Source organism: Pteropus alecto, unplaced genomic scaffold (genome assembly GCF_000325575.1).
Source record: "Pteropus alecto unplaced genomic scaffold, ASM32557v1 scaffold233, whole genome shotgun sequence".
NCBI lineage: Eukaryota > Metazoa > Chordata > Mammalia > Chiroptera > Pteropodidae > Pteropus > Pteropus alecto.
This window is the reverse complement of record NW_006434367.1, coordinates 470507-492103: the sequence shown is the minus strand read 5'-3', so window position 1 is coordinate 492103 and position 21597 is coordinate 470507. Positions and strand designations below refer to the sequence as shown.

Below are 21597 nucleotides of genomic sequence, written 5' to 3'. Positions count from 1 at the left end.
ATTGGTTCTTGCAGTCCCTGATAATCTAGACAATCTAGAAAGAGGCCATTCCCTCTTCTAAATATAAATTCAAGAGTTAGAATTGAAGTAAAAGCAATTAAAGCAAAAGGAAAACAGACAGAGACATCCTCAAACACATGCTCAATCACATCTGCAACTTTCATATCTCACAATGGCTGAATTTCATTCCAAGCAGATAATATAAAAAAAATTCAAGTAAAATGCTCAAGCAAGGATATTTCAATATAAGGGGGAAAGCAGCAGTTAGAATTTGAAAATTTACTCCATAATGAGATCAATATTAACTCTGGAACAAAGACATTGGGAAAGAGCGCTGACTTGTGGAGACAAAGGCCTGCCACACAGCAGGGAGACTGAGTTAACTCCATGACAAGCTGACGCCATTTTCCATCCTTCCAAATCTGTTTCTGCTTGACAAGCACAAGCTTGAGTCACTGCTTACGATAATGTGGCTTCAACATTAAACTTAAGGTATATTTTGACTTTTCCTCTGAAAAGTTAGTTGAAGAGGACACAAGTCACAGTTTTGTGTTCCAGGTGAAAAAGTACTATGGCCATATATATTTGCTTTAAAATTTCTGATTATGACAAACTTCAGGTAAAAATCATTTTTAAATGGTCAACTTTTTAATTTACATATAACCATGTTATTTACATACAGATGACCCAATTTTTATTCAACTTTCTTCAAATAAAGTCTGTATTTTAACTGGTATGTAACTTACATACTTTTTATCAAAACATTAAATATCCTCTTATTCACAGGCAGTTTTGATGATAATAGTTTGTCTCCGCATTGAAAACTGAATATAGTTAAAACCTCAATGAATAACATAAAGATGAAGACCCAATGTTAGCATTCTGTCTAAGCCGCATCAGTTATTCAAGGAGTCAACTGCCTCACCTGCCTAAATTACAGCTGCAACAAAACATAAAGCAAATATGATTCTGAAGACCTTGAAAAAGCTCTGACTTACAAGGCATTAACTACTGCTTAATGTTGCTATTGATGTGAAATTCTTACATTGAGTTTTTTTCTTTTCAAAAAGCACTGATTTTTCTACTGATTTAATGTTAAAAAGGGATCTTAGTTCTTTAACCCTCAGAGAATTAGTATATTTAGGCAACTAACCAAAAATATCATCTTTGTCCACATTCTCCAAAGGGTTAAAATGTAGGAACTGTCTACAACCTGTTATATAAGGCACCCTATTCTACTTTCTTCTTAAAAGAAACTTTTTCTTTGGTTTCTTGTAATTTTTCAGTGAGTCTATCCTTCGTTTCTTCCATTTTCTCTGTGAGAAGCTCTTTTGTCTCTTCCATCCTGTCCTGCAGATACTCCTTAACCGGAGGTGGTGTTGACATGTAGCCACGACTACGTAAATACTTCACAGTGAAGGAGGTTCCCCCCAGAGTCACGGTGTACCGGGCAGGTGTTGCAATCTGAAGGACAAAGCAAACAGGCAGATCGATACCTGATTATGACTACTGTCTTAAGCAAAAACAATATGAAATTACTTTACTGCTTCACAAGGCTAATGTAGTTACATCCTCTATGGTTCTCCCTCCTAACAAGGGGTGTGTGCATCTTCTGTACACTCGTTTTACAAATAGGACACTGATCCAGGATTACAGAACGTTCGCAGTGGCAGCACTGAAGTCCGTGACTGCATGCTAGTGAACCAGGCAGGGTGGATCCACTGGGAAATCAAAGAGGGCTTGGGACCACTACCAGCAACAAAGGTGCACAGGTCGTCTCTATTCTTTAAAACCCTGACAACCCACAGAACTATCAAGAACACTAGAACCAAACTACTTCAGATGGTGAGAGGCAAGCATGAGCCAAATGTTTCTTCTCTACTGAATCTGAATGTTTCACCTCCCATCTCTTTCTTTTGACTTTTCCAGGCCTTATGCTCTTTCCTCATTATAATAATCTGCCTTGGGTCTGGAATCCCAACCAGAACCTCTGCGAGGCCAACATGTGGTAAAATGGCACATGTGCTGCAGACAAAACAGGTTTAATTCTGACTTGATTTAAGAACTGAAACTAAATAGTAGACAATATGGTCAAAGAGAATCACAAAGCAGAGAGTCTGCATCACGTTCTGAGGCTTTTGCATAAAAATTCATAGTTGTAACAGGTGTGCCAGATACCAAAACTCTCTGAAAGAGCTGTATGGCTCTCTATCCCTAATTTCCCTCTTCATTTTCTCTTGAACTTACTCTAACCAAGCTTTCATCCCTCTCCTTTCCACAAAAACTGCTCTCATCACAGAATAGAGGCCCCTGAGCAATAAGAACCACCTAAAATAGTTTTTCCAATCTACTCCTCGGTGTACTTCTTCCGTTTGGCTGCCAGGGCCCCCACTTCCCTGGTTTCCTTCCATCTCAGAGGCTGCCCATTCCTGTGATCCTTGCCGTTCCTCCTCATGTCACCTACCTCTGAACATGGTGAGACAGCATTCAGTGCCTGGACTCTACCTCCCTCCCTCCCTCAGCAGTCCTGTCCAGTTTCATGTCTGTAATGCCATCTATATTGGTGATTCTTAAATTTAGACTTCCAGTCTCAGCCTTTTCCCTTGATTCCAGTATATATAACCACCTACTCATGTCTGCCTGCATGTCTAATAGAATCTCAAAATGTCATGTGTTCAAAACTAATTAACCTCTTGATGTTCAATGGTCCCACCCCAAACTTGCTCCTCTCAAATCAATGTGCACCTCAGGAAATGACAACTCTATTCTTCAGTTGCTCAGGCCCCAAACCTGTAAGATACTTTCAAAATATATCCACAATCCACCTACTTCTTACTGCCTCTCCTGCTACCACCTTGTCTTAGCCGCTATCAGCTTGCACCCAAACTGCTGCAATGACCTCCTGGGCTTCTACCCTTGTCGTGTGAGACTATTTTCAATATAGCAGCCAAAGTGATTTTGTTAAAACAAATCATATATTCAAAACTCCCCAGTGACTTTCCATCTCCTCAGAGTCAGGCTGCCCTGATCTGGCCACTCTGTTGCCTGTGGCCCTTGCTCACTCACTCCAGGCACATTGATTCCTTGCCATTCCCATACACTCCAGGGATCCTGCAGCCTCAGGACCTTTGGGTTTCCCCTGCATGGAATGTTCTTCTCTCACACAGCTGCCTGATTAACTTTCTCACCTTCTTGCAACTCTCCCTCTGAAAAACAAACCAATACCAAATGACAACACAAACACCCCTCCATCACTGATTTATTCTTTCTTCTTAGCACTTACTGTCATCTAAATACACTGTATTTTTTTTAACTTTCCCTTCTTTGTCTCTCCAACTGCCCACTACCACAAGGGCAGGTATTTTGCACCATTTTATTTAATTACAGTATTCCCAGTACTTGGAATTGGCACTTGGCACTTAGCAGGGGCTCAGCAAATTTTTGTCAGCTCAAACAATGGTATATTTCAAGGACAGAGTTACCCTAGCTAATGCCACAAGGTCATACTCCTAAGTTTTTTTCCACCTTGCCACACCTCTCTTTGGGGCTTTGCCTTATTGAAGCAATAGATCTCAATGTTTGTTTCTCTACTTGAAAAACTGTGTGTTACAGTAAATATCCAAGAGAATCCCCCTCCATATTTCCCACCTCACAGAGGAATGGTGAGCTAGAAGAAACACTGTTGACATGACAATCTACCTATGTGTATAGCTTCACATTTCAATTCCAACCCAACAAACATGCACTGAGCATTGATTTGCCTACAAAGCACAATACCAGGCATTCTGAAAATACAAAGAGAAAGAAGACATGATTTTGAATTTCTGGGCACTCATAATCAAATAAAGAAAACAAATATTAAAAAATAAAAGTAACACAGAGACTGTGACATGAACTACATAAGAGCTACACAGATGCTATGGGAACATGAGATAAGAAGCAATTATAATTAGAGAAATGGTCTAAACCATCATCATAATAGTTTGATTAAAGGTAAATTATACCCGTTATAACTAGAAACTTGATAATTTATAAATTTAATAAGTTCTAATGTTGAAAAACTCAGTAATTAAGCTTTAGCCCTCTAGTTAAAATATAATAAAACAGGAAATCTCCCAAGATTTCAGAGGATTCTAATGAGGCTATCAGAATAAAACTTAACTTTTGAGTACTATTATAAAACCATAATTCTAAGTATTTTCATACAATAGAAGTAAAATAACATCTAGTTTCTAAATGCTTTCTGCTTGTTTTCTTTCTTAGGATGACGCCACAAAGGACCTCATAATTATGTCAGTTGAGAAAAATGAGATTAATATGGCTAAATTCCACAATTTACAATGAGTCTTCTCTTCCAAAATAAAGACCAATAGGTGTAGAAACTATTCAGAAAGATGTACTGTCTAAAGCCAGAAAACAGTTATAATGACTATGAACTTTTAAAATGAAACATACATAACATCTAACAAGTGTAAGGTTTATCACATAAAACAATTTGAATTAAATTAAACTTTGCTATTTTACTTATTAAGAACATGAACTATTATAAACAAAATAAACGCTAAATTTCACTAACAAGTCAGGTGGCATGTGGATCTCTGAATAAGGAAAATTAATACACTATTAATAGGAAAAATGTTAGAGACAACTTCTACCCTGGAAATTCAAAAGTTTCACATGTGATCACAGCAGGTTATGAATGATCTACCTATTTTCAAAGCACTTCTTTCTAAAACATCATCTTTATACTTAAAAATTTTAACTTTAATCAATAGACATATAAGAGATGAAGTACAATAGTTTAAGTTACAAAAGAGAACTATTGGGGTTAACGCGGAGTTTTCCAGGGAACTGAGCAAATCATCAGTTAAGTGTGAGGAGCAATCCATTTATAATAGTACCTACCTTAAACAAGGCATATGCTGTTAGTGCATTTCCACTTTGGGAATTTTTCAGAATGTTTACTACGCTGTCAGGTAACCCAATAAGTTCTAGAAAAGGAACGACATTCACTCCTCTAAGAAAGAAACAGAAAGTAATTTATACATCTATATACACACACACACACACACACACACATACACACACACACAAACTTTTAGGGATAAATTTTTTCAAGACACTAAAACCAAATTTTGTTTAAAAGTCAATTCTGCATTATCAAGCACTTTAATTTCATTCTAAAAATACAATATGTATACAAACATCAGTGTCGTGTTGTATCTTACTGTGCAACTTCTGCTTCTGCATACAGACATCTGTAATTAGCATATTCAGAAAAACAGATGTGTTTATCAGAGCAAAATTAATAGTTATAACCTGAGAAAAAGATCGGAATCATTTACCTGATCATAGCTTCCTCAACTAAATACCACTTCCTTAGAATGCTCTAATTCAAACTTCAAGACCTAAGATTGTTACCTCTAATAATATGTCCAACTATACTATTATTATAAAAACAAGTGATATAACATTATTGTATTATTATGCAAGGAATAAATAATTCTATGGGTTTGATGAAAACTTCAATTATTCTAAAAGGATAATTCTATGCTATTATCAGACTTAAAATGCAGGTGAAGCAGCAATTACCATAAATTGCAACAAAAGACAGAAGGCAGAGCAAGTCTCTAATCTGAGCTGTTAAACCCTAATTTATTTTTAGTTTCCCCTTACTATCAACATTTTGTTAAGCTGACATATGCATGCACGTGCACACTTTACACGTACATGCTGTGTAGTTTTACAGATACTGTGATCTTTCACCTCTAAAAGGCTTGTTTTGTGCTTCTCCCACATAAACAATTATCACGCCCATGAAATTTAACATATACCATAGTATACAGTTAATAAAGTAATATGTTATTTAATATTAAAGTATCCTTAATTGTCCCAGTATATTCCGTAACGCTATCCAGTCATCTCTCTCTCGTCTCTTTTCCCCTAAAAATGCTCCCCTGAACTTCCTGTTGAGGGAGGCAGGATGTCTTTCTTGATACTGAGATGTTTGAAGCTTTCAGGTCTGTTGCATGGTAGACTGTCCCTCGAAATTTGGATTTGTCTGATTGTTTCCTCATATGATTAGATTCTGGTTAAATATTTTTCAACCAGAAAGCTGCACAGTTGATTCTGTGTTCATTTCTCTGCACCAACAGGGGCCATATGATGTCAGTTGGTTCCATCACTGGTAAGTATGACTCTTAGTTAAGGTAAGGTCCACAGGTTGCTCACTGTAAACGTACTCTTTCTCTTTGTAATTCAGAAAGGGAATTGCCTGGATCCATCACTATTATGGTAGTTGCAAACTCCTGATTTATTTTTAATATTAAACAATAATTTGGTCAACTAAGGAAAAGTTTCCCTCTCTGTGACTTCACTATAATAATACTAAGAAACTAGGGACTACTCTCAGTAGATATGGCTCATCAGCGTAAAGGAAAATTACCTATTATCTACAAGAGGAAACCAGATAACTGAACCAAACTTTAAAGAATTTAATGAAAACATCAATTACAAATCCAATCTGGTTTTTTCGATCTCTGTCAGTTCCTTTTAAAATCTTTCTCGGAATCCCATTAAAGCAAGACTTAGTACTATAAAGACTATTCTATGGATCTAATAAGTTACTATGTCCAGTAACATCCTACCACAACATGGTAATTATATCTTCTAGTACCAACACAAATATAAAAATATTTCATTAATTATTTCCTAATTCAGACTAAGCCCAATATATAAAATCTACATAGTTAACAGCAATCGTGAAGGAGGAAAAAAAGACATTCGACCAGACAAAATTGGTTGATTTTTTTAAAAAATGGTTATAAAGATCAAACAGTAGTTACCTTTGTAAAATAAAGCAGCAAGCATCTGGCTCCACTTATTTCTAAAGCATTAATTTGATCGTTTTTTTAAAAATAACTTTCATTTTCTTTGGAATTGTTAAATATAAAGCATTAATGAGGGTCTGATTCAAACAGTAATATCCACTTTTTGTCACTTTTTATTCTGAACTTCTCACAGCCTGACAGAAATCTCTGCTTCACAAACTGTGAGCTTTATGGATGTTTCTACTGATGCAGAAACAAATCCCTAAGGACAAAGGTATATTCACAGTCTGGATAAAGTACAGTAAAAATCAGTCAGGATTTTGCCTCTGAGTGGATCTGTACCTTTAGGCCCAAAACACGAGACAACTAAACATAAGGACAAAATCATTATCATAGAACTACATTTGACCAGAGTACTTCTGATTAGAAGACATAAGATATCTGCAAGCTTTTGCCAAACAGAAGTGACAACAAAGCTTAGCTTAAAATAAAATCGGTTAGCATGCACAATTTAGATCTCCCCAAAATAAAATGTTTCAAAAACCTGAGATCTTTATCACTGAGTTAACTAAATAAAGAATGGCATTTTGCTTTATCGTGACTAGCAAGGCAATAACGATAGTTGTCAGAGTGACTAAAACACTGGTCAGTAATGCAGTGTGACTTGAAATGCCCAATCTTCAAGTTACAAACTATTTTTCCTTCTTTCTTTTAATAGTAAGTAAGTAACAAGCAAGTAACAGAGAACTTTTTCAGCTATAACTAAATAAAATAAATCCAGCCTCTTGTCAGTTGCATTGGGAAAAAACAATAACTGTATTTAATCAACTCCAATTTTACAATAAAATCATCTCATAATAAAAGATATACTGCCATTCGAACATATCCTAAATCCTTATTTTCTAATTATTACTTGTAATAAGGTCCTCACTTAGAACAAATTAAATTTCAATTTCTGAAGTATTAAGAATTTAATATAAAAAATATTAAGGACTGTTCTGGGAAGCAACATATCATACATAACACAAATTAGCTTTGAGATGCTATAACAGAACTAGACCAGTGGTCACAGCTGGGCAGTAGTAAAGGGTCTGGCAACTGAATTTGCATGCTGGCAAACAGCCAAAAGACAAGTTGTGATGGGGAAGGAATAAGATTTTAAAGTGGACAGTCTTACCATCATGGTTACACACAAGCATTCTGCAGGAAAAGAGGAAGGATAAAACTGCATTCTACAGGGGATGGCAGAATGTCACTACAACTGCCTCAGATGTTAGATAGCACTGAAAAAATCTTAAGGATAATTAGTATCACTACGTTATTTGGGGTCTGCTTTTTTAGTTATAGAACTCTTTAACGAAGGAAGTCAAGGAAAAGTAAAAGGAACAAAAGTACTCTTTTTAATAGTACAGATGAGACTCTCAATATTCAATTAATTAAAAACTTAGATCTCTCCTTCTAAGGCCAGGAGGCTGAATTCTTATTGAGGGCAACCTAAGGAAGGCAGAAGAAACAAGTATTATTCATGCCATCTTCCACAATACCAAACCAGAAAGATCCTCAATAGCTCAAAAGAGAAAATTTTAAATGTAAAAAGCCATTAATTAAAAGTAGAAAAAATGAATGTCTATAATAATTTTTATTCAAAATGGTGTATATGATTTCATGCTGTTAAAAAACTAAAGGCAGTTTTGAAGACTTCTATAAATATTGTACATGTCCACAAATGTCATATGTAAACAAAGAGATTATTCCATAAAGTATTCTATACAAGGACCTTCTGTGAAGAAAGGAACAATTCTTAAGGAAACTAATGATACATAATGAAGAAGAATATAATTTAATAACAGAAACAAGAGAGAGAAAAGATATGGAGAGAAACAGAACAGCATTAATTATACAAGGTTAAAATCTTTTAGAACTTTTGTAAAGAAACATCTCTAATCCCGTGTTTCCTGAGAGTAAGTACAATCTCTATTCCTTTATCTTTTAATTTAGTAAATAATAAGCTTTTTCTAAGAAGTGAGCTTCATATATAAAACTACCATATTTTATTAATACTTTAGTATCAAGCTAGAAAATGTAACCAAATGCTGAAAATCAGTGGACTTTTGTAAAGTATAAAATAAATCTAAACCCATTAGGAGAGTTTACCAAAATGTCCATGGTCTACATTGTGCTGTCTCATCTTCCTCAGGATAATAAGTTCACTGGACTTGGTCACACCCAGACGACTACAAGAAAAGCCCACACAGCAGGTTCAAAGGAAAAGGCACAGGCTGGCACCTGCTAGGTTCTGCTAGAAGTAGAAACAGACTAGAAATCATTGGTAAGCTGTTTCTATGTGTGCTCCTGCTGCTCCTAGAACAGTATGAATAATATAACTTACCTTAAAAGAAAGGAACAGTATTTAACAAAAAAGATACATTTAGAATTCTATGTTTTACAATATCTGGAGGCTAGGCCTACCAAATTATCTTTTTTAAAAGTTTATTTTATTGTGGTAAGAACACCTGAGATCTACCCTTTTAACAAAATTTTAAGTGTACAACAAATTAATTATGATCAGAATAAAAAATATTACTTTGACACTTATCAGATAAGAGTAACATTAAAACATAATTCTGCAATTTCTTCAGTTTTGCGTCTATAACAGATATTAGCCAGGCTTTGGTAAAAATATCTTAATTTCCCATTAAAATCATATATATGGAAAAATAATATATCTTTTTATTTGTGAATACTTTAAGAAATATGTCAGTACAGAACTTACGGTGCTTCCCAATTTCTAAATCTGATTTTATTTCTGTGCTCTCCTAAACGTTGACAGATGAACACAGTGATTAAGAGCATGGGCTTTGAAATAAGACTCTGAAGTTATTCTGGGAAAAACTAAATGATTTTGACTTATTCTTGCTTAATCTGTTTTCTCAATAAAATGGGACTATTAGTATTACCTGCTTCACAGAGTTGCTGTGACAAATAATACAGTTAAAAAAATTTAGAGTCTGATGTATACAATAAGCAAATGTTAGCTATGTTTAAAATGTAAAAAAGTTATGAAAAAGTCACCCTCTTTTAAGACAATAAAGCATTTAAAAAAACTTTTTAAGGCTTTCATTGGTACAATTAAGATTAACATTCTGATAAAACAAGGAAAGATGCTCAATCAAGCAAAAACTTACTTTATGGCTGCATAATAAAATGTTCCAAACCAAACACCAGAAGTTATTAGATGCACTGGAATCAAAACTTTTCCATATTGTCTAAATGTTTTCTTGAACCGTTGATAAAGACTAATCGATTTGTCTTGTAAAGGATCAGGTTCTTCCTTTTTTTCTGAAGGAGTTCCTGGAGATGTGGCATTGGATGACATAACCCTCTTGGACAAAATATCTTGCTCCCACTGTTTATGGTGAAGGACCCCAGGTTGGGGTAAATGAGGATCAAATGGCTTCCTTTCCTTTGCAGTGCATTGGACAGCAGATAAGCACAGCCATTGTTTTTGAGGGCCTTGTACCAAAACTACTCTGGATTCGGCTTTATATAGAAGTAATGGTCCCTTTATAATTTGACAGTGACCAAAGAGACCAGTTTTATATGGTTCCATGCATGTCCTATGTGCCAGTCGGAATACAGTCTTTGGTACATTCCATTGCATTTTGAAGAATGGTGATTGATGAATTTCAGCTTCTATAGAGATCAGATTTAAAAAATCAGATTATACAGATTTCCACTTTAAACCAATCCACTTAAAAATAAATCATTAATTATTAGGAAGTAAAAGACAGTCATTTCTACTAAATTCACGAAATTAATGTTAAGGTATATAGTTATAATAAAAATGCAATTTTAAAATCTCATTAAAACACATCATTTAAATATGATAGAGTAACCGAGCCCAGGAGACATCATGGAGGGTAATGTTTTGAGACTATTTTATTATTACAAAAGAGATATTTGTAGGGCTTTGTTATTCTACAAGAAGCAGTGTAATATTACTGAAAAGTCATAAGATCTGGAAGCAAAGACCTGGGCCCTAACGTTTTGGGAACATAATTCCATGCAATTCCCTTTCAGAAACCAAGCCTAAGTCCACTAGTAAAACAAAGATCATTTCACAGGGTTGTTACAAGAATTATATGAAATTTCTGACGTAAAAGTGTTTTGTAAACTAATAATAACAAGCATCACATAAGTGTTAGTTGACATCTATATCATTTTATCCTAAGATGTCTTTAGACTAAATTACATAAAACTTTAAATCACGTATGTTATTGGCTGGTGAGAAGACAGATAAATTTGCCAGATAGCTCAAACACTTTGTCGGAAAGATGGTTATAATGTAATTTTAAAAGAATATGGACTTTAGAATAAGATGGACCCAAATGAGTTGACAGTGGTATTATTTTGAGCTAATTACTTGGCCTCTCTAGACATAAGTTTCCCCACTGTAAAATAGAATTATAGTATGCATTACTATACAGCAAATCAATTTCCTTCTCTCAGTATCAGGCGGTGCCACCTGACTCCAATCACCAACCCCATCCCACACTAGCTACCTTACTCCTTCTAATATGTTAAGATGGTCTTATTTTTTAAATTGTATACTAAATAAGAGTCAAGATATGAGTTAGCACTCCAGTAAATTAGCACGGCAATAAACACAGCTACTCCATTTTACATGAATATTTATTATTTAGGTATAAGGTTGACTGTAATCATATAAAAATATCCATTAATGAACTATCCCCCTATAAAATTAATTCCCTGATTCATCTCTCTCTAATTAACAATTAATATCAGCTCCTCTCTGGCTCTCACAGATAATCCAAAAGCACAATGCAAATAAATTGGGAAATAAAACTGCAAATCTCTCAAATCAAATAGGTTCCCAAGAAGCCTTTAAAAGTGATTCTGGAGATTGCTACAGTCAAAAGGAAAGTCAATGTCAAGTAACAATCTGAAAAATCAGACCAGTTAACAACCAAAGAGAAAAATCTACAGAGTTAAAGATAGGTGCTTCATATAAAGAATGATTTAAATATTAAATGACTAAGAAAGGCCACAGAGAAAAACGATTAAGCCCTTAACTATTTTCACAAAACTGACTTCTTTGTTGTGAAACTCTAAAATTGAGTAAAGGACCTATTATCGTACTCTTCTATAACCTATATCTTTATTTTTATCTATAAATGTATTCTATGCCTGCACCAAGGTGAAAATACCAGGTGGCTGTCTATTCTGAGTTAGTTCAGTTGAAATTATAGTCTAAAGTTTGTCAAATATAAAGTTTAGCTTCACTTTTCACACACACAAAAATTTCTTTCAAACTTTTCATTATGAATTTTTGGTCTCTATTTTAGCTGGATTTCTTTTGAGGCTTTTCTCCTGCACCATTACTTTTGAATGATTCCTGTCCATGGCTTTAGTGAGGGTCTTCGCTGAACTTAATAGACTTTCATTTTTCTTTTAAACCTATTTCCTTTACAGGGCAGTTCTCCGGAAGTTGAAGCTGCCAGAAGTCTGACTGTCAGATAACTAGATTATTATGTATTTGTGTGTGTGAATAAATGAAAAAAGATTAAAACAAAAAGCTTCTTTCCAAGCTCCCAGTTTGTATCCTTTCTCCTGGTTTCGCCAACTACCTCCTCCCATTTTTAAAAATTATTTTTATCCCCTTCCACTTACTGCCTATTTTTAAGAACATCTTTACTGAGAGATATAATCCACATACTATATAATTCACAATTTAAGGTGTAGAATTTAACGATTTTTAGTATATTCACAGATGTGCAACCATCACCATGATCTAAGTTTAGAACATTTTCATCATCCCCAAAAGAAATCCCATATCCGTTAGCAGTCATTCACCATTCCCTCACCCTCCCAGCTCCAGGCAACCACTAATCTACTTTTTGTCTCTCTTTGTCTATTCTGTATATTTCATATAAATGGAATCATAGTATATGGCCTTTTGTGACTGGCTTCTTTTATTTAGAATGTCTTCAAGGGTCACCCCTGAATTACTACTTGGACTAAGATTTACCTTTGTTCCCTGAGAAACCTCTGGGCTAGTGGCTTCAAAACCAGGCTGAATCATAGGAGGTCAGGAATGTTTCTGGGGAGTGGAGGTGGTTCGAAAATACAGATTACTTGTCTCTATCTAGACCTAATAAACCAGAATCTCCTGTAGCCAGGTCATACCTGACAATATAAATTTGGGGATCATTTCTCTAGGTTAATTAGCCTCCTTGTGCCAGAGGCAGCTTGATACCAGATGTATCATCCTTCATCATCATTATCATAATGGTAAGATGTTTTTGAGCTCCCTACCATGTGACAAGGGCTCTGTAAACACTTTATATATATTAACTCACATTATTCTCATAACCCTATGAAGAAGGGACTACTGTCGACATTTTATTTATGAGGACACTGAAGCACAGACAGAATAACTAACTTGCTGGGTCGCTAAGCTGTACCTCCATTTCTAGACGAGACAGTGCCAATTTTGAGTAGACCAAGACATATGGTGAAAGCTCCCTAAGGAAACATAGGACCCCAGAAATGAGTCTTAAATTTTAGATTAAATTAATATTGAATTATGTAAATTTAAATGGCAATATGTGGGCATTGGCTACCATATTTGGCAGTACAGCTCTGGATTCCAAAGGCAATCAATCACAATACTGATGATATATACCATAGGACTCATTAGATTTCTAGACGCAATCCTACTTCAGATAAGTGCAAGTAAAAGTAGAGGGCAGGTAAAGACTGAGTAGTATCATAAATATTCTGGAATGAATATTTATGATTCAGGCTTCAGGAATAACAAAAACCAAGGCAACGTAGGAATTATCTTGTCTCACAGCTAGCACTTGTGCATGATAGCTTCAGCTCTCCGGCAGCTTCTGCTTCTGGATTTCAATAGTCTGTTCGTGTTTACAATTAAAGATACAAGTTTTTGGTTATTGGTCAATAATGGAGGTGCCATTCCTCATAAAGCCTACCCAGATCAAATCTGCTACATCTGGACAGGTGGATGAGTGGACATGAAGAAGTTGTGAACTAACAGGCCCCTAAAATTTTTCTGATACAACTAGAGAACCTGGAATGATGAACAACTTAATTTTGAATTGCTTCCAATCAAACACAGTAATTTCAGTAATAAATTTTTAAATCATGAGACTTAGCTTATTTCTTACACAAAATTACCTGTTATTTTCCTGCTCCAGCAGCATGAAATTTTCATACCTATAGACAGGGGCAGTGTTCTAAATTGCTTATTGCTTCAGTTATGGAAAAAAATGAAATACATCACTAGCTCCAAGTGAAGTGACAAGATTACTCTCCCATTGTGGCTATCCTTTCACTTCAGAATTATGTCACTAAAGCCTTTAACACTGTAAGTGGCTGGAATATGATTAATGGTGCATAATTCTAAATATAAAACCCTACCATGTATGTATGGCAGGGACATAATGAATAATTTCTAAGTAAAGTTTGATTCTCTCATGACTTAATTTCATGAGGCACTAGAATTTAACAATTGAGAGCTTAGAATCTGAGAGGTAAGATTGACTGGGTTCAAATCTTGAAAACACTATAAACTATGTAACCTTTGCACAAGTTAATTAGCCTCTCTGTGCCTTGATTTCCAATTTGTAAAATGAGGTTAATAATAGCACCTACTTCATATGGTTGTTGTGAGGATAAAGTAAGTTAGAAGCCTCTCATTTAGGAGACCTAAGGCAGAGAGAAGTAGGGTGAAGACACAGTGGTCAATAATAAATAAGGAAGCAGTGGAAACGGGAGAGAGGGAGAGAGGGAGAGAGGAAGAGAGGAAGAGAGGGAGAGAGGGAGAGAGGGAGAGAGGGAGAGAGGGAGAAAGGGAGAGAGAAAGGAGAGAGAAGCTGACTTAAAAGAATGAAGGGGAAGGTAGAATGGATTGGAACAAATGCCAATGAGAAAGCACAAATATCAGAGTGCTGCTGGGATTCTAGAACAGCTATATACTGAAATTCCAGTTCCATTAGGCCAAATGAGTTAGTTCATGAGATTCCTTTCTTTCATCTATATCTTTACCAAACCCATGCTGCTCAAGATTATATGAGCACGTTTCTGTTCCTCACACATTCAAGCAGTCACAAAAAATACAACTGAGTATACAATAAATTAGCTAATTTATATTCCACTCTTATAAGAAATAAAAAATGACTAAAAAGTTAGAGTTGGAACAACAAATTTCAATAAAAAGATTTGGTTTTCTACTGTGTGAATTCAAATATCTTTTTTGTCAAACAAAAGCTTATTTGAAAGTCCAACAAAGAATATAAATAAAAGCAAAGTTGCTCAAGTTAAAGCACAAGTGAGAGGAATAGAATCTTCTGGTTTGCCTCCATCTCCTCCAGTCCATTGGGCACAGTCACAGAAGACCTAACTGTGAAAACAAAATCACAGTGGATGAATTCTCTGTATATGACGATCCTACTTCACTAACTGCCATTTTCCTGCAAGTCACAGCACAGGCACTAATTCCTTCTGAAGCCCCTCAATCCCGCAGGCTAGACAAGAACCTCCATTGAAAACTCATCAGATATTGAAATTTCCTTTTTCTCTTTCTTTTTCTCCATGGACTCTATGTTCCTGGAGGGCAAGGAGTTTGTTGTGATTCCTGGTAGTGACAGGGACTAGTGCAAAACCTGGCATCTAGTGGGTGCTCAATAAAATTTACTTCAGTGAATATCGACAACTTGTCAGTTTTCCTATTCCCCTCCTTAACTCCCCCCCCGCCCCACTTTCACCCCTGACATGTGGATGTTGCCGTTTCCCCTTAAGAACTGGATTTCTGAAGGCGGGGCATCTCCCCCACACGCTTGCGCACACGCACCCCTGGGACCTGGCAACTCCCCCCACATTCAGGGGGCCTGGCATCCCCGGCACACTCAGGAGGCCTGGCGCACCCGGGGTATGGTCCCGTGGTTCCACCTGGGGCGTGAACACAGGACCTTCTGCATGTAAAGCAGACGTGCTAACCACTAAACTATGGAGCCACACCCAACTTGTCAGTTTTTAAGACTCAACTTATCTCTAATAAATTACTTCTGAAATAAGAAGTTTTCTCAATTCCTCCATCCAAGCACCTTCAGCTTGGGAAGTTTTGGGCACTAAATGTACAAATTAACACTATCATTTTAGGGAATTTAAAATAACTGATTAGTATGTTAAAAGCTCAAATAGAAAAAGTAAAAAACAATATTCAAGCACTATGGGACAATTTCAAAATGTGCAACACATGTAATAGAAATCCCAGAATGAGAAGCAGACAAAGCAGAAGAAATATATGAATACGAAGTTTGAGAATTTTCCAAAATTACTAACAAACACCAAGCCACAGGTCCAGGAAGCTCAGAGAACAAGCAGGATAAATATCTAAAATCCATATCTAGGCATATCACATTCAAGCTGCAAACGACAACAACAAATCTTGAAAGAAGCTAGAGGGGGAAAAAATACCTTATGTATTTGAGAGAACAAAGATACAATTAGAACCAACTTCTCAACAGAAACCAGGCAAGAAAGAGAATGAAGTGAATATTTAAAGTTTAAAGAATTCTATATCCAGCAAAATTATCCACCAAAAGTGGAAGAGAAATAAAACCTTTATCACGCAAACAAAAAACTGAAGGAATTCCTTGCCAACAGACTTGCCCTTCAAGAAGGAAATAACATAGAAACTTGGCTCTACATAAAGAAGGAATCAATAAAAATAAAAATCATTTTTATTCTTAATTGATCTGAAAGATAACCTTTTAAAGTAATAACAGTAACAATGAATTAAGTGATTAAAAGCACATGAATAAATAAAATGAAAGTGTTATCACCAGGAACAAGATGGAGGAATTGAGAAAACTCTATAATAAGGTACTTGCAACTACACATGTTAGTAGGACAGTGTTATCTGAAGGTGGACTTAGATTAAATAAATGTATACTATGAACTCCAGGGAAACCCATGATATACTTATTTTAAAAGTACAATTGATATATTGAAAGAGAAGAGAAAATAGAAGCATATAAAATTCTCAATTAAAACCAGAGAAGGCTGAAAAAGGGGGGTGGGGACAAGGGCAAATGGCAATAAAAAACATTTATAAACATAGTAAATATTAATCCAAAAATGTACTAATAACATTAAAAGTGAATGGTCTAAATATGCCAATTAACAGACAGGTTGTCAGAGTAGATTTTAAAAAAACAGGGCCAACTATATGTTGTTTAAAAAACGCTCGTTTTAAAAATAATGACTCAGATAAGTTATAAGTAAAGGTATAGAGAAAGATATACTACATTAACATTAATCAAAAAGAAAAAAGCTGGAGTAGCTATATTAATTTCAGACAAAGCAGACTGCAGATATTCCTTGATTATCAGTGAAAAAGAGGGGTACTTCATAATAAGTAATGATAATGTAAAGAAAACATAATCCTAAACATGTATATACCTAACAAAAGAGAATCAAAATATCTGGGATAAAACCAACAGAACGAAAAGGAGAAATAGACATATCCACTATTTTAACTGGAGACTTCAACACCCCCCTGTCAGTACTTGATGGATCAAGCAAACATGAAATCAGTAAGGATATAGTTTAAACAACAGTCTTTTAATGAACTAATTGACATTTATAGAATACTCTCCATTGAGCAACATCAGAATATATGCTAATGTTTACACAAAGTGTGCAACAAAATAAACCACTTTCTGGGCCATAAAATACACCTTAACAAATTTAAAAGAATAGAAATCATACAAAATATGTTTTCAGACTATAATGGAATTAAACTAGAAATCATTAACAGAAAGATAGCTGGAAAAACCCTAAATATCTAAAAATTAAACAACATATTTCCAAATAATCCATTGGTCAATGGCTAAGAAGAAATTTTAAAATATTTTAAAGTAAATGGAAATGACAATACAACTTACCATATTTTGTAGGATATAACAAAGCAGCGCTTACAGGAAAATTTATAGCATTAAACGCAAATACTAGCAAAGAAAAATGATTTAAACTCAACAAGCTAAACTTCCACCTTAGGAAACTAGAAAAAGAAGAGCAATGTAAACCTAAAACAAGCAAAAAAACTTAATAAAAGTCAGAACAAAAATCAATGAAATTGAAAAAGGGAAATAGACAATACAACAATACTAAAATCTGGTTCTTTGAAAAACATCAATAAAATTCATAAATCTCTAACTAGCCAAGCTAACAAGAGAGAAAACACAAACTACCAATATCAGAAATGAAACAGGCGTTATGACTAGTGATTCTATAGACATTTAAAAAGTAATAAAGGTAAACTATGAACGACTCCATACCCACGAATATGGTAACTTAGATGAAATGCACGAAATCCTTAAAAAACAAACTACGGACTGGGGTTTGACCAGGGTAGGGTCTGCATCTGCATCTGAGGGCAGAGCCACTGCTAGGTGGCGCTCCAGGCCTCGGCCCCGCCATCCACCCTGGACCTGGGCAGGCAGGGACCAAGGTCAGGGGACGTAGGCGCCTGCGGCTGACCCACAGCGAAGGGAGCTGGCAGCGGTGAGTAAGCCGCAGCCGGATGGGCAGGTCCAGACAGGGAGCAGGCAGCCGAACTGGGACCCTGCACCGGAGCGTCAGGAGTTAAGAGCGGCGTTTCGCAGGGCCGCGTCGGAGCCCGGCCGGAGGCGGGCCGGAGGGTGAAGCTTGATTTCGGAGGCGCCCGGAGACGGGCCATGCCTCATGTGGCTTATGGCAGGTCCGTGGGGTGCTCTGCTAGCCTGGTGCCGCCGCCATTGCGAGGGCTACTGCAGCGTGGACATCCGTGACCTGAGCAGTTTTCTGGGACGGCCTGGCCTTCTGCGCCATCCTGCACCGGAACCAGCCCGACCTGTTAGATTTTGATTCAATTTCCAAGGACAATGTCTTTGAGAATAACCGTTTGGCCTTTGAAGAGGTCAAGGAACTGGACCCCAATGGCATGGTCTCCATGAGTGTCCCCCAGGTGCCTCTGCATCATGACCTATGTGTCCCAGTATTGCAACCACTTCGCCAGCCCTGGCCAAGCTGGTGTCTCACAACCCAGAAAGGGCCTGGCACCCTCCTCCCCGTTACACGAAGCATCTACTCCAGTGGAACCAAGAGACAGGTAGGGGTCAGGGTGAGCTCTCCTCCAGCCGTCCCACGGAGCAGGGCGGCCACCAGACCCCAGCAGCACCTGTGCCGCCTGCCGGCAGCATGTGCAGCTGGTGCAGTGTTACCTGGCCGAGGGCAAGCTGTACTACAGGCACTGCTTTCGGTGTCGGCAGTGCTCCAACACCCTGCTCCGCGGGGCTTACAGAAGTGGGCTTAACGTAGGCACCTTTGTGTGCGTGGAGCCATGCGCCAGGCTGGCCTCCCGAAGGTGGTTGGGAGCCAAGCCTGGGCTCCCTCCACAGCCAAAGAGCAAGAGCAAGAGCAAGAAGCAAAAGCAGCAGAAGCAGCCAAGGATGTGAAGGGAGGAGGCCCTAGCCCTAATGCGGCTGCAGGAGCTGAGGTGGACGTGCCCAAGGCCAGGACCGAGGCCCGGATCCAGATGCCCCCACCAAGCTCCGGGTTTCTGGCAAACCACAGGAACTGGCCAGCACCCCTGGCTGGCCGCCTCACGCCTGCACCCAAGAAGGCCTCCAAGACCACCGCCCCAGTATTTCCCATGCCCTAGCCCAGGTCCAGTCAGTAGCCTGAGAACTTGGTGGTGCAGGGTGGCAGCAGCACCCTAGTGAATAGAAAACTGTACAAAACCCCACCCCCAAGCCAAGAGGGTCACCTACGCTGTCAGAGAGGACACCAGCCCCCAGGAAAGACTCCTCATGGATCACTCTGGTACCAGCAGAGCCAAAGAAGCAGCCAGCTTCCCCCACCCCACCTCACCACCCCCAGCAGTAGCTCCGGGCCTCCATGCTGGGACAGCAGGAGGGTGGAAAATGGAAGTATGGAGGGGGGTGGTCCCTAGAAGCCTTGAGGTGGCTGGCCTGGAGCCCAAACCCTACAACCCCTTTGAAGAGGAGGAGACCCCCCACTGCACCCAGCCTGGCCACCAGCCCTGCTCAGGCCCACTTGGACTCCATGCCCAAGTCCTTGTATCCCTGGTATGGCCTCACCCCTTACCAGCAGCCCCAAGACAAAGCAGCACTCTGCCCACGAAGTGCCCAGCGCATCTCCGCTAGCTCTCCAAACCTCCCACCTCTCACATTCGGAACCACCCTCAGCTACCCCATCGCCAGCCCTCAGTGTGGAGAGCCTGTCATCCTAGGGCTCTAGCCAGACCCCAACTGGGAAGCTTTTGGAGTCACTGGTTGTGCTCCAAGAGCTCCTCAGAGTCTGCTGTTCATGCCCCTGGACCCCTGGGACATCTGCCAGTCTGTGCCAACTGCTCCCTGTCGTCTTTTGGGAAGTTGGTGCAGCCCAGCATGGACAGGATGCCTCGTGCCAGTCCTGGCCTTGCCCCCAATACTAGGGGCAGCCCGGGTCCCTAGCCAGCCAAGCCCTGCAGTGATGCAACCCCCATCCCTCTTGTTGGTTGGAGACAAGAACCCTATGCCTTGCCCTTGAACCTGTTCATCAATTGCAAGGTCCAGACTGACCAGTACACCCCTGAAGAGGATATCTACAGGGAGGTGGACACCACTGAGCACCAGCTGGATGCCTTGGAACACCATGGGGTCCTGCTGGAGGAGAAGCTGTGTGATGGAATGAATGAGGGCCATGAGGACGACATGCTGGAATATTGGTTCAAGCTCATCCATGAGAAGCACCTGCTGGTGTGGCAGGAGTCCGAGCTCATCTATGTCTTCAAGTAGCAGAACCTGGAACAGGATCCAGGCCGATGTGGAGTAGGAGCTCTGGTGCCTTCTCAAAAAGCCAGAAAAGAACTGGCCGGGGGCCGGGGTGGGGATTGGGGGCGGGCGGAGATTGTGACCCTCACTGAGCAGCACAATGTCATCAACTGCCTGGATGAGGACCGAAAGAGGCAGGAAAAGGAAGATAAGATGAACAGAAGAAAGAGTTCCACAAGGAGGCTGAACCAGAGGGCAGAAGGAAGGGGAAGTTCAAGACCATGAAAGTGCTGAAGCTGCCAAGAAACAAGCGTGACACGAAGAGCAAGTCCTCTGGGGACAAGAGCTAATAGCAAGGGGCTTCCACCCACCCCCTCCTAACACAGCCCCTGGGCTGTGATCCACTGGACGGGGCACCCCCACTTCCCTTTAGGACCAGTTGAGAGGAAAGATGACTTAAGGGGAGGCAGCCTCTGGATGATGGCCTCTCTCTCCTTAGGGTCCTCTGGCTGGTCTGGTCTAGAGTTTTCTTCCCTCTTCTCTGGCAGCTGTGGTTCAGTCCTACCCAGTCTGATCCTGACGATTCCAGATGCTATGACAGATACAAGGAGTAAGCAGGGTCCTGGGTCCAGGGAGTGCCAGCAGCCAAGCACACCTGCCCCTGATCCGGCCCAGCCCTTGCCTGGTGGGCAGGTCCTTGGCCCTTCTTCCTTCTGTATGATGGCCAGGTGGGATTTTTAGTTGTCAGAGTTCTGACCTGAGGGTCCTTTCACCCACGAGATCTGCCCACGGTCTGCCTCTGGTCTGGATGTCTTGCCTCAAGGATTCTGACCCTCTTGGCAGGTCAGCAAGCAAGGCTTGACTGCACTGGCTTCTTCTTGCCCTGGTCCTGGCCCTGAGTC

At 38.8% G+C, this 21597-nt stretch overlaps 1 protein-coding gene and 1 pseudogene across 2 annotated transcripts in view; one reads left to right on the top strand and one right to left on the bottom strand.

The window, feature by feature from the left end:
• Nucleotides 1-145: 145 nt before the first annotated feature.
• FAM210A (family with sequence similarity 210 member A) overlaps nt 146-21597 on the bottom strand; it is a 33123-nt gene continuing 11671 nt past the window's right edge. Inside the window, exons 2-5 of one of the 2 annotated variants that reach the window (XR_003045513.1) lie at nt 10016-10523; nt 4906-5017; nt 3067-3206; nt 1327-1464 (exon numbers count right to left, since the gene is read on the bottom strand). Coding sequence is in view for 1 of the 2 variants with exons in the window: in XM_006909207.3 (XP_006909269.1) it covers nt 1231-1464; nt 4906-5017; nt 10016-10491 (822 nt within the window). In the remaining variant the exon portion in view is untranslated. Of the gene's footprint in view, nt 1465-3066; nt 3207-4905; nt 5018-10015; nt 10524-21597 lie in introns of both variants that reach the window. The other variant, XM_006909207.3, reaches the window with a different exon arrangement.
• LOC102883975 overlaps nt 18030-21597 on the top strand; it is a 3904-nt pseudogene continuing 336 nt past the window's right edge.